The following is a 13,063-nucleotide window of genomic DNA, read 5'->3' on the forward strand; positions in this document are numbered from 1 at the left end:
TCGGGTAAATTCATTTTCATACAAATGTTTGGAACTGAGATGTCAGAGGTAGATGCATCATTCCCTTTTCATCATTTGATAGCACAATGCACAGGAACAGCAAGAGCTCACTGTGCATAAAAGCTCTCAGCTTGTTCAGATTTCTGATCCAAGAGTAATATGGCTATGATGCAAATAAAATTCACATTATGAAAATTGAACAGTACAAATGCATCCTAATCATAATACAGCAAATCAGTTCTGCTTCAAATACTGTAAATCTCAATAATCACTCACTGAATTGTTCACGTTACTGCAGAGTTTCCAGTCATAAATTACAGACCAGTGTACAGTGTGCACGTTATAAATCCTAGCAGGCGCTTTGAATTGTAAACTTGGAATGGTGGAAGCATTCAGAAAGGCTTGCACTATATTTTAATGAAAATATACGTTTCAGAATGCCTTTGCTTTATTTTAATTCATGACATTTGATAAATTTGTGCAAAACAAACTAGATATTTTAACACACAAGGCATCTGCGATCAGTTCCTGAAAGTACTGAGTAATCAATATTTAAGCCATCTTTATTATTATCCCTTAACAACACATCAACAATACATTTGTCAAGTGCTCAGTTTAAAAACTTCATTTCTATTTTACTAGTCTGTTACCCACTCACACCCTGCTTAGTGAAACATCAGTTTTTGCACTCAAACACTTCCAAGTTAAGAGATTTGCTCAAGAAATCAAAACTTCAGAAGAGGAGAATCCAGGTTCTCTTTATTTCCTTCCGGTGTAAAACTGATGAGAGGAGAGCTCAGATCTATTGGCTAGAAGGAGGGAAGGGGAGGAGAGAGAGATAAAGACAGTTAAGACATTAACTAAAACAATATTTGAACCATTACAACAGCAGACTTCTCCTTTGCTAACAAGTCTTATAATGGCATTCTTTGACACCACTACACAGCCATAAATTTGATTATTTATATTGCAACAGCCAGTCAATACAAGGTCAGAATCCCCTTACTAAGTTGTTCCTGAATGTCACATATATCTGTGTGGATGCAATATGCTGTGAATGGCAGTCTGTCCTTTGTACATTTTCCAGCTTATGTCGCATGAGAAGTCATACTGCTGCACTGACATTTATATTGAAACAATATCCTTGCATGCTAGCAGTATTAAAAAGGGAAATATAAAACGGGTATCTTACCTGTCCTACAGGCTTCAACAGAGGAACTGGAATTATTTCAGGAGTATTAAAAAGATCAATAAGGGGTTTATTTTCACATTCCTGGGTGGCAAGTGGTGTTTTATCTATTCCAATGTCTATCAGTAAAGTCTAGGGAAAAAATAGTAATTTATAAGTTGTTGACTGTCTATTGTGCTTCCTGAAATAAAGTTAATTACAAAAGAATGCCCATGAGAACAAAACTGTTTAATAAACCTGTTTGCTACCCTAAAAATCCACGGTACTTAATACGTTCTTTATCCAATAACTGGTTTGGGTTAGCCTCCTATTGACGTGGGTGGCGCTATGGGTTAAATCACAGAGCCTAGGACTTGGCGATCAGAAGGTCGCCGGTTCGAACCCGTGCGACAGGGTGAGCTCCCACTACTCGGTCCCAGCTCCTGCCCATCTAGCAGTTCAAAAGCACGTCAAAGTACAAGTAGATAAATAGGTACCGCTCTGGCGGGAAGGTAAACGGCATTTCCGTGCGCTGCTCTGGTTCGCCAGAAGTGGCTTAGTCATGCTGGCCACATGACCCGGAAGCTGTACGCCGGCTCCCTCGGCCAATAAAGCGAGATGAGCGCCGCAACCCCAGAGTCGGCCACAACTGGACCTAATGGTCAGGGGCCCCTTTACCTTTACCTATTGACTCAGGAGTCTCCATATATCTGTAATTACCCATGATATTATTTGGAAGCCGTCGTTAACAATTGGCATGTGGATAAATTTACTTTATGTTGTTTCAGCAGACGATCTTCTGCAAAGCAAAAAACTTAAAAGAAGACCAGAGAAATCCTGCTTTACACAAACTTCACAACAAGCAGTGGCTCATTGGGAAAGTGACCAAGAAAATTAAGGACGCTAGATATAACTAAACACCTTTCAGCTCCTTTTCAACATAGACACTGTCTGCAGCAGTGGTAATTTCTGCAAGAGATGCTTCACATTTTAAAGCTGCCTGGGACGGCTGTTCTATATACACAAAAAAGGAGACAAAGCAGGGGCCTACCTCCACAGTGGGTGTTTTTTCTGCTGGTTTCTCCTGCTCAGAAAGGTCCTGTTCCGTTTCTTCAGAAGACTTCTCTGTTGAAAAATCCAGTGCAATAGGTGCAACTGGTGGGGGAGATCCTTCTGTTGAAGATGAGCTATAGGCCCCACGGGTCTTGCGCTCTCTGGCCCATTTGAAACTGGAAAGGAAGAGACACAAAGAATTTCATCTAAGAACCCATCTTGAAAATGGTGTAAGATGGTCAGTTTTGGTTATGTCTAGATTTACCTAGCTTCTAGAGTCTTTTTGGATGACACACTCGAGACTTGCCGAAGAGACACGAGATCGGGAGAAGACCTTGCTTTGGGCACAGTTCTGGGGGTTAGTGATGGAATTCCCGACGTACGCCGGCCAACGGGAGTAGGCAATGCAGAATGCCTTCTGTTGGATGGAGTCCATAAGGCAGACTTGGCAGCAGAACAGGTATTTAATACCAATCCGTCTTCTGATAGTTTGCGAGGTGGGGTAACGGCAACATTGCTAGAAGGATACATGAAGTGTTAGAAGAATTCCTCTTAGTTTAAGTGCACACTCAAAAATGTAGGGTATCCCAAATACTTTTTAGTAATGCAGTCAAGAGCAACCAGCAACCCAATTTAAGAACTGCAACAGGATACATTTTAAACCAATTCAGCTTTTTTATTAAGCTGTTTGCAGGCCATTGAAATATTTGATTTTATCCCAAACTGAGGCTTTTTCTAAAACGCAAGTCAGTGTTCAGAATAGCAGACTGTGGTTTTTTCATACCAAGAGGAGTGATATAGCAGCAGATAAAACATCTTCTGGGAGATTATAGAAGTGCTTAGGTACCACATGTAATCCAGGCTGAAATTCTCATCAGTCCATTTCAGAGATTGTGGCAAACAATAGTTAATTAAACTTAACCACAGCTTGTTGTGATGTCTGATTTGACAAATTTATTAGTAGCTGCTCTACCTCCAGATGCCCCAGTACCTCAAGACTGGACTGCTGAGCAAAAAGAAAACAAATGAAAGCAAGAAATTGCAAGCTATAGTTTGCATGTATGTTTGAAGTCTAAACCATGTTTTGCCTTGCTATGAACCAAGCATTTGGGTGCACATTTAGAAAAGAGATAACAGGGTAAAACTTTGCCTTTGGCAACATTAAATTCCCAATCTCATGTTCACTGCTGATACGCAAATCAGAACCCAAATAGGTAGTTTCACAGACACTGTTGAAGCACAAGACTTCAGTATTGCCAAGCAAAAATTTGAATCAGCAACGTAACCCAGCCCTCTCCTGCCTGCTACAGCAAGGGGTGGGACAGAATTCATCTTCGAATATCAAGGACTGCCAATCCCACTGGACAGCCTTTTTTGCTTTACATACTACTGTTTAAAGTAGCATGAAGCACCTTCAGGTCTCTCCACAAGTAATTTCACACACCCCATATACACAAAGTTTTCACACACCACATACACAAAAACCCAGTTCTAAACCACCTTGATAAGCCTGTCAGCACCTGCAAGGCAGTTCAAGATGACACAAGCTTAGAGGAAAACAAGTATGAATTAAAATATAGAATATTACCTTTCAACATTACCACAAGACAGTGATGTGATTGGTTGTAACACTTTGGCAACAAAATTCTCAGATACACCTAGGGAGAAAACAATTACAGGACTTAATCAACTTACTGATCCTCAGTTCAGTTCTTACTCCCCATCCAATGCAATATTTAGAACAGAAATAAGGGCAGGCACACTAGAAGTTAGATAAACTATAAAAATTTATCACATGGGTAAGACCAGTGTTCTTACCTTCCTTTGAGACTGCAGGTACTGCTTTGGGCTTGGGACTTGAAGTTGCTGTTCTGTTTCCCAATATGCTTTTCTGCAATGGTTTCTGAAAACTACGATCTGAGTCCTCTTTCAAAATCCCACCGGCCATCTCAGACATATCAGTAACTCTGTATTTGGGTGCATTCACTGGAAGATTTGTTTTTGAAGCACTTGTGGACCCATGTTCCTTCCCAGATACATCAGAATGGGAAGCCTGCGCAGACAACCCCTTCATAGGTTTAACAATAGCAATCTTGCTTGCAGTAGAGGACAGCCGGGAGCCACGTGCAGAAACTTTAGAAGCAACACCTATTTTACCTGGGAGAGGAAAAAAGAAATTTTATATCTATTGTTTATATATGTATGCACCACTATCAATGCACCCAATGCTTTAGTGTCAGGAAAGCAAAGGCAACAAACTTGAGCAAGCGATTCCCAGTGTCGGGAGAGAGGGGAAGAGAATGAGAGAAGAGACACCCAGCATGGATGTGGAGATGCATTACACACATTTGAATTAATTGAGAAGGACAAAGAGACATGGATTTTGAAAAGTGCAGGTGCTTGGGACAAGTATGAAGCACAGGAGCCAATAAGGGAGAAGAGATTGAACTATTTAAAGGGTGCTGTTACAGCCATCGCATAATGCAATTATTCAGTTTGGTCTATGGTGACCACATTCATAAGTGCGTGATTAACTGCAAGAGGGTGCAATGTCTCAGAATAATTGTCTTTGCAAAGGTTAATATGGAAATTGTATAATTACGAGACTTACTATTTACGTTAGCGAGCACCAATTTTATTAAATCAGTTTCTCACTTGTGCTTCAAAAGAGCTCAGTAGTTATGCATTTTGGCCACTGTTGCTGTCACTTAATATTTGGGGCTTGGATTCTGTATTCCTAGGAGCAAAATGTATGTGTGTGTTGTCCCCACTATGGAAGAATGTGTAGATCCAGAATTGGCCTCCACAGTCACTTACGGACTCACTGTTAAGACAGTGTTCATGGAAGACAATCTTACTCAGCTATGCGTGATCACCAAAGAAGAAGAAAGAAGCATGTGTGTGTGTAGAACCTAGGTTTCCCCGCAACTCAGCAGGCCATTTAGACAAGTGGCCACCATTTTGGGCAACTGTTGTTTATTCCAATTCTGGTTAGCTAGAGCCAAACAGGATCAAACCACATTGGATTTGTTACCTTTCCCTATCTTAGGAGAGATGGACAGACTTGAATTCAGGCTTATGCTGGAAAAAGAGGATGAAGAAGAAGACGTTGAAGTGTTCCTTCGCATACGGATATTACTAGGACGTTTCAGCTGTGTTGCCTTGATCCCCAACTGTAAAGACAGTAGTGGAGGTAATTTAGGTATCCCCAATAACTTCTAACAGACTTTATCCTACCGAAATACCGATATTCCTTATGTTCACATCTGTGTGGCTACAAGAAAGCTTATCCAGCCCTAATGCTCCTGCAATAAGGGTTTGAACATTTTTTCCCCTTCAAATTAAGATATTACAACTTTGCAGATCAGTGATTTCAAACCCTTAAGTTTTCCTGGGAAATTATTTCCATTATGATCAAGGTGTCTCCCCTGCCAGGTAAGTAAGTTTTTCCTCTCTTTCTATTTTGTGGGATGAAGGTTTTGTTGGCATAGTATCTAATGAATTTTAATATTTTTAACTATTGTTGTGTTGATGTTTGTGTACAGGCATGGTCCTCACAATAAACGGATTTGTTGTTGTATTTCCATTATGTGTGCTCATGAAGAGCTTTATACCTTCCTCATCCACTACAATCCACAACAGCATATAGAACCCTCCCCGTCCAATTTGGCAGCAAGGGTCAAGTCGATTCAGACCATGAGTTTGTTACTTCAATAAATCACTCATATGCATCACTGGATTCTTTGCTAAGCCTATTTCCTCATACAGTGGTACCTTGGGTTAAGTACTTAATTCGTTCCGGAGGTCCATACTTAACCTGAAACTGTTCTTAACCTGAAGCACCACTTTAGCTAATGGGGCCTCCTGCTGCTGCTGCGCCGCCAGAGCACGATTTCTGTTCTCATCCTGAAGCAAAGTTCTTAACCTGAAGCACTATTTCTGGGTTAGCAGAGTCTGTAACCTGAAGCGTATGTAACCCGAGGTACCACTGTATACCACAGAGTACACTGGTCCAAGGATCGCTAATCCAGTATCGCAAATCTAGAACATCTGGTTTCAGATGTCACCAAGAATTACAAAGGCAGGAGTTATTCATTAAGAGCATTTACCTTGCTGGAAGTTGAAAGAGTTCTCTTGTCTTTCCCCGTTGAACTGTTAGAGAAGGATGCATCTCCCGCATCTGAAGCAAGACTTGATTTGTCAGAGAGTAAATCTTCCGACGACTCCATACTGCTCAAATTATTCCAGCTGGAAATACTGGGCAGCTTCCCTTGATTTGGCTGCAAGGTTCAGATTTCAAACATTTGTAAACAAAAGGATGTCAACAGTAATGTTATTTTAGTGTTTGCCCATTAAACTGAAATATCCTTTCAATAAACAGGTTCTAACCAACACTTTAATTTCCCACAGGCCCAGCACGGGTCCCCAATAAAGCCTGCGAGGCCATTTCCACCAAAGCACGCCCAACTGCCCCGAAACTGACATACTCGATATCAAGTAAGGGGTCCGCAAACATGTAGTTAGGATTGGCTGCCTCATCAGGGACTCCCTGGTGCAGCCAATGAGGTTTTCCCTCAAGAGCAATCAGCTGATGGGTCCTGAGAGCACCCACCTTTGAAGTCCATTTACAGGTGTGACATGGATTCAAACTACACTTGCAAATGGATCTTTTTCCTCGGAGGGAGAAGCGTTTCCTTCTGCAGCGGTGGTTTGATTCCATGCCTGCAAGTGGATTTCAAAGAGCCTTTAAGCAAATGGAATGCTCTCCCCAGAGAGGTTTGCCTGGTGTCTCCATTATATATTTTTAGGCACCAGGCAAAAACGTTCCTCTTCAACCAGGCCTTTGGCTGATTAATATTCTACAGCCTTTTAAATGCATTTGTGGGAAGGCAGAGTTATTGTTATGTTGCTTGGGGTTTAATTATTTACTGTCTTTTATATATTTTAGTCTGTGAACTGTCCTGAGATCTTCTGATGAAGGGCAGTATATAAATTTAATAATAATAGTAATAGTTCAGTTTAGAAGAACCATCTGCTGGAAGTCAAGACGACAAACAAAGCAGCATTCTAATATTAATAGAGTCACACCTCACAATTTGTATGTCATATTAAATCAGTTAAAAACAAGCTATGGTTCAATGTGGATGCGCATAGCATTCTCTGCTCCCTCCTCCTGGGAAATTAAGCCATGGTCTGGCTTATGGTGAAATCTAAAACCAGCCTCAGGGTTTGCACCCCGGAACAATTAGCCAAGAATAAACCATGGCTATTGCTGGCAATTTAATATGACACGCAAACAATGCAAGAGACACACAGCACCTGGGTAGACGTTTCTAGCTGACTACACTCCAGCAGCAGCACCGATAACCATTGAGGTGACCACCAATTTGACATTAGTCTCAAGTCATATTTAGCAACCAACACCACTATAGTTTTATTGAAAGGCGTATGAAATGAGTTCGCCAGCTATAAAAGTCAGAAATGTCAAGGTCACCGGCATTATGCACTGAGACCAACAAATTTAAATAAGATCACAAGCATGCAGCTATTTGTCCTCTATGTAAGAAACTCCACAAACAAGGGAAATAATTGGGAACTAGCAGGGAGTTACCATTCTTATGTGGAAAGATGACTGCCCTTTATGCTTTAATCTATCCAGAAGGGGGAAAAACTTTACCTGTCCCGCTGCCAAGAGACTATTTCCAAATGCAGCTGCATTTTTTACAGTCTGAACTGTGCTCGGTTTGTTATTTGTCTTGTCACTCTTCCCTTGCACTAAAGATGCAAGCGGTGTGGGGGGCAATTTGCTCATTCTGGCAGGACTAGAAGTATTTAGAGGAATTTGTGGAGAACGAGAGCTGTCCATCCCCGCGATCAGTTGCCTTGAATGTTTCTGAAAGGAAGGTGGCCGTGGGGAGACTGGACTTTCATACACACAATAAGTCTCTCTCCTAACTTCCTTTGGGGTTTTATCCATCACTATTCCTTTCTCAAGGAGTTTCAGTTTTGATTTAGATTCTTGCACAAATTTTTCTACAGCCTCTGTCTTTCGTTCTTCCAGCTGGCGACCGTTGTTCCTTTTTGCTTTGGTTCCACTTTGTATCTGGAGTGCTATCTGGTGAGCTTCCTTAAAAATCTCCACAAATTTCTCCTCAGAAACGGGGCTCCATGTTAGTTTATCCACAAGTGGTGATGGGGGAATTGTGTCTTTCGTTGCTTCAAGGGCTTCAAGAGTCGTCGCAATGCATTTTTCTTTATGGCCCATGGGCCCGACAAAAACGTCATCCTCGTTTTCACTAGAATACAGACAAATTAGTCAGACACCTCCAAATCGCTTGCTCTTTTAAAAATATGGTTTGCTTTAGATACTTTGTTTACCTTATAGGAGACAGCGAAAAGTCAAAGTCAAATTTTTCATCAGACAGGTGGCGAAAATCTGGAATCATAACAGAGCATCAGTTGTTATTAAGCTAATCATGGCTGACCTTTTTATAGTGGATATATTACCGTATTCCCCTTTGCCTTGCTGAAATTTCAGCTTCTGCTACTACATTTGGTTTCAAATTATTCTAGTTTACGCAAAACAGAACAGAGAATTAATTTCTAATACAGTGTGGAACACATTCCCCAATCCAGAAAGGATGGTCTGTGCGCAAAGGTTTCTATGTACAGATATCCTTCTGAATCAGATGCTGTGTGAGTACATGTATTCATACAAATATTGGATCCCATAACCAGCACTAAGGGTAGGGTACTGATGGACGGAACCCACATTTCCCTTTCTTCCCCCACAAAACTGGCACCTTAAAAGCTGACAGCAATGATTCATATTGATGGAGAGTTTTCCTTGGGGCAGACCCTGCTCATATGTAGCCCACTGTTATCTGAAGGTTTTTAGATCAGGGCTAGAGCCCAGCCAGCATTAAATTGTACTTAAGCTGAGTCAAGCCAATGCATTACCGAACTGGTCACAAGGGACAGTTCAATGCAAGCTCTTCCTATCACCTTTGATAGTGAGCGTAGAGTTAAACACTATAGCAGTTATTTCTAGCATTATTCCTGGTAAACAGTTGCAAGTAATCCAGAATGAAGACGTTTATAATATAAACTTAAATCAGAGCCTATTTGTTATGCAGATTGTTATGAGATTCTTGCAGTGTGTCTTTATCTTTGGATACAATTTAACAATATGATCAGTATTTCTGATAAGAAATTTCAGCCATCCATTTCAAAACAGAATAGCTCAGAAGTCATTAGAATCATTTGATCAAGTATTATTCCAAAAACTACATTTCCCTTATGACAAGTAAGACTCATCATTAAAGCAACCTATAGTTATCCTTTTTTGTAACTTTATTCTACAGCAGATTGTGTATGCATGTGTCAAAGGGCAGAATATTCAGCAGTATTAAAGGCAGGAGGAAGAATGAAGGGGGGAAGGGTTAATATTCTTGCTAATAAACTGAATTGGCTGCAGTACATTACCTAGCTGATTGCCACAAGCTTGAACACCATGCAGGGTTTTTTGCCTGCAGATTAGATAGTGTAGGCTAGGGGCAGACAACTGGTGCTGTTCAGATGTTTTGGGCTACAACACCCATCATCACCCTCAGCCAACATGGCCAAGTCATGGAACTGTAGTCCAGAAATCCTGGAGGGCACCATGTTGGCTATCATGGTTGTAGGCCATAGGTAGAGGGTGGCCTTACAAGCCCTGGGCCTAGCACTGTGCTGCCTGACTTTTTTTATCCCAATAGGAATACCACCAGTCTCTCGAATTACTCCTCCCACTCAAGAGCACTCGATTTTAGAGGTGTCTCACGACAAACAAGACAGTAATTTACAAACGTGCTTTATATCTTACAGCAATGTTGTTTTTATCACCTACCATTATTCACACACTCATAGGGTTTGGCTTCTGTCATTTTACATTCTGAATGCAAGGTTGTTTTCCCTTCGTCATCCATGATGCGACTGCAAAACACATTAGGTAAACCAGCTCAATATTATATTTTTAAAAATCCAGCACCAGTTATGTTTATTCCCGTTTCAAAGAGCTGCTTCACTACAGTCACCACCATTGCACACCCATACGTATCTATACCAGAATCTTTTCTATACTAACGGAACAGTGGTAAAAAGTTGGCCAGTACTTGGCATCAGATACACATGGACCAAACTACACCATCATTCCTCATATCTACTTATGGCAAACAATCCGGATTCGACAGGTTAATTTACAGAGAAGTACACTGCCTTTTGGTAGAGTGTCAAATCCCACAAGCAATATTTGCTGCTTGTTGCAGGAGGGTCTTACCACTTCAGCTGTACATAAACCAGCTATTGCACACAGTAAAAAGGGGGGTAGGGGGAGCCCAATGGCTGAATGTAGCCAGATTTCATCCGGGGCAGGGGGGAGAATAGTGGCTGCTGTGCAAAGTTTGCAGTTGCAGTTCTTTACTCAACAAGATACAGAGGGGGAAATTGCAGCAGACTTGTGTTCCTTGCAAATATATCTAAAAATGCATTCTGCAAGCATTCAGTTTTAAGGATATAATAGCATTATGAAGCTCAAGGCTTTGAACAGTAGAAAGGCAAAGCTCGCAAGTCAGCTGTGCATTGACCTTACTTGCATTCTTCTTGCGAGGATTATTCGGTTATTTTGCCTTTTGGAGTCAGATAAGATGATGATGGTGGTGGTTATTATTTTATTATTTATACCCCGCCCATTTGGCTGGGTTTCCCCAGCCACCCAGCAGAACACTAAAAACAGAACAAAACTTCAAACATTAAAAACTTCCCTGAACAGGGCTGCCTTAAGATGTCTTCTGAATGTCAGGTAGTTGTTTATCGCTTTGACATCTGAAGGGCGGGCGCCACTACCGAGAAGGCCCTCTGCCTGGTTCCCTGTAACCTCACTTCTTGCAGTGAGGGAACCACCAGAAGGCCCTTGGAGCTGGACTTCAGTGGCCGGGCCGAACAATGGGGGTGGAGACGCTCCTTGAGGTATACAGGGCCAAGACCATTTAGGGCTTTAGAGGTCAGCACCAACACTTCGAATTGCGCTCCGAAATGTACTGGGAGCCAATGTAGTTCTTTCAGGACGGGTATTATGTGGTTTCGGTGGCCACTCCCAGTCACCAGTCTGGCTGCCGCATGACACAGAAAGCTGTCTGTGGACAAACGCTGGCTCCCTCGGCCTCAAAGCGAAATGAGCACCGAAACCCCATACAGTCATACCTCGTGTTGAATGTGCTTCGGGTTGAGCACGTTTGAGTTGCGCTCCACGGCAACCCGGAACTAACGGAGTGTGTTACTTCCAGGTTTTGCCGTAGACACTCAAAATGACGTCACGCGCATGCGCAGAAGCGGCGAAAAGCAACACGCATGTGCGCAGACGTGCCGTCGCTAGTTATGTTTGCTTCTGGATGCGAACGGGGCTCTGGAACGGATCCCGTTCGTATCCAGAGGTACCACTGCAGTTGCCTTCGACTGGACTTAACCGTCCAGGGGTCCTTTACCTTTCACCTTACCTGCTTTGAAGTCACTTCCGCACCTAGTGCACACGGCCACAGTGTGACCCTATAACCCTTGACAGCTCCACCCTTGTCCTTTTTATTATCCCAGTGATCTGAAACATTTTATGTTGTGATGGCAATAAAGGTATAGTGGTACCTCAGGTTAAGTACTTAATTCGTTCCGGAGGTCCGTTCTTAACCTGAAGCACCACTTTAGCTAATGGGGCCTCCCGCTGCCGCCGTGCCACCAGAGCATGATTTCTGTTCTCATCCTGAAGCAAAGTTCTTAACCTGAAGCACTATTTCTGGGTTAGCGGAGTCTGTAACCTGAAGCGTATGTAACCTGAGGTACCACTGTATTTAATTTGAAATTTAAAAAGAAACATCACCGCCCACCCCCATAACAAAGGGGGCAACTCTATTTCCAGGCCATCCCTTTTGCAAAAACAACAAAACCCCTTACGTTTCCCTCTTCATTAAACTGTAGCAGGCCTGCCCTCCCACAGGCCTGAGTCTGAGCCTCAATCTGCATCCGCGCCACCCCGAATCTCACCGCCGGGCGGGACCTCCTTATGGACTAGCCGCATGAGCGTCAAAACTCCACACGCACAAACACCCACGAGAATGACCTCCGGCCGCTTCTCCCCTTCCAAGCGCCGGCGACGCCGAGCTACGCCCACCCCCGGGGCCTAGGCCCGTCCCTGAAGCGCCGCCTCACCTCACCTCACCTGGCCGAAGCGACACGCTGAGGGGGATGAGTCCGCTCGGTGCAGCTTCTCGCGGCTGCATTTGAAACGGCAGCCCCGCCCCGCCCAGTTCCTGATTGGCGGATTTAAGCGACGCTCACCGACCGCGGCCAATTGCCATGTACGCCTCAGATGAGAGTTGATTGCGGGGCGGAGTCCGCGACTTGCCTTCTCTGCAATTGGTCTGCCCTGCCCTAATCCACACACACTTGCAGCCCCATACATGTTTGCAGCCTTAGGCTGCAGCCCTATATACACGCTTGCTAGGAAGAAACCCTCATGAAATTCAATGGGACGAACTTCAGAGTAAATGCACATCGGATTGAGCTGCAAAGCGGCAAACCAAAGCAAGCTTACTAAGAAAAAAGGCCATTGAACACCATGGGACTTTCCCCTGAGATAGCTAACATAGATTGACAGTGTCATTCACAGGCAATCTGGGCTGTGATGCTATCGCCTCCTCTGCTATTTTTATTTTTAAAGGGTCCTTTACAAAACACGAATCTAGGCAAAAACAGAAAACAGCATGGATTTAGGAGATTGCTAACATGCACAATTATTAAATCATGCATTAGCAC

General features: G+C 42.9%; 1 protein-coding gene across 3 annotated transcripts; it reads right to left on the reverse strand.

Moving 5' to 3' along the window:
* Positions 1–430: 430 nt before the first annotated feature.
* Positions 431–12,587, reverse strand: GTSE1 (G2 and S-phase expressed 1). Of its 3 annotated transcripts, none has more exons than XM_081211603.1 (12): positions 12,468–12,587; positions 10,110–10,195; positions 8,600–8,657; positions 7,899–8,517; positions 6,331–6,501; positions 5,256–5,394; positions 4,040–4,378; positions 3,810–3,879; positions 2,487–2,738; positions 2,220–2,397; positions 1,193–1,321; positions 431–809 (listed from the first exon to the last, which is right to left on the reverse strand). In XM_081211603.1, the coding sequence occupies exons 2-12, from the start codon at positions 10,186–10,188 to the stop codon at positions 726–728; spliced, it is 2,118 nt and encodes a 705-aa protein (XP_081067729.1). In that variant the 5' UTR covers positions 10,189–10,195; positions 12,468–12,587; the 3' UTR covers positions 431–725. The 3 variants fall into 3 exon arrangements, with proteins under 3 accessions (XP_081067729.1, XP_081067730.1, XP_081067731.1); XM_081211604.1 differs by having other exon boundaries at positions 12,463–12,548; XM_081211605.1 differs by lacking the exon at positions 12,468–12,587 and adding an exon at positions 12,293–12,374.
* Positions 12,588–13,063: the final 476 nt, after the last annotated feature.

The sequence above is a fragment of the Podarcis bocagei genome, assembly GCF_964188305.1.
Source record: "Podarcis bocagei genome assembly, chromosome: 10".
In the NCBI taxonomy this organism is placed as follows: Eukaryota; Metazoa; Chordata; class Lepidosauria; order Squamata; family Lacertidae; genus Podarcis; species Podarcis bocagei.

Coding starts and splice junctions, on each gene's coding strand:
- GTSE1 (XM_081211603.1), bottom strand. CDS start 10,188: ATGGATGACGAAGGGAAAACAACCTTGCATTCAGAATGTAAAATGACA. Junction 8,518..8,599: donor TTTTCGCTGTCTCCTATAAG/GTAAACAAAGTA, acceptor TCTGTATTCTAG/TGAAAACGAGGATGACGTTT. Junction 5,395..6,330: donor CTCTTTCAACTTCCAGCAAG/GTAAATGCTCTT, acceptor CTGTCTTTACAG/TTGGGGATCAAGGCAACACA.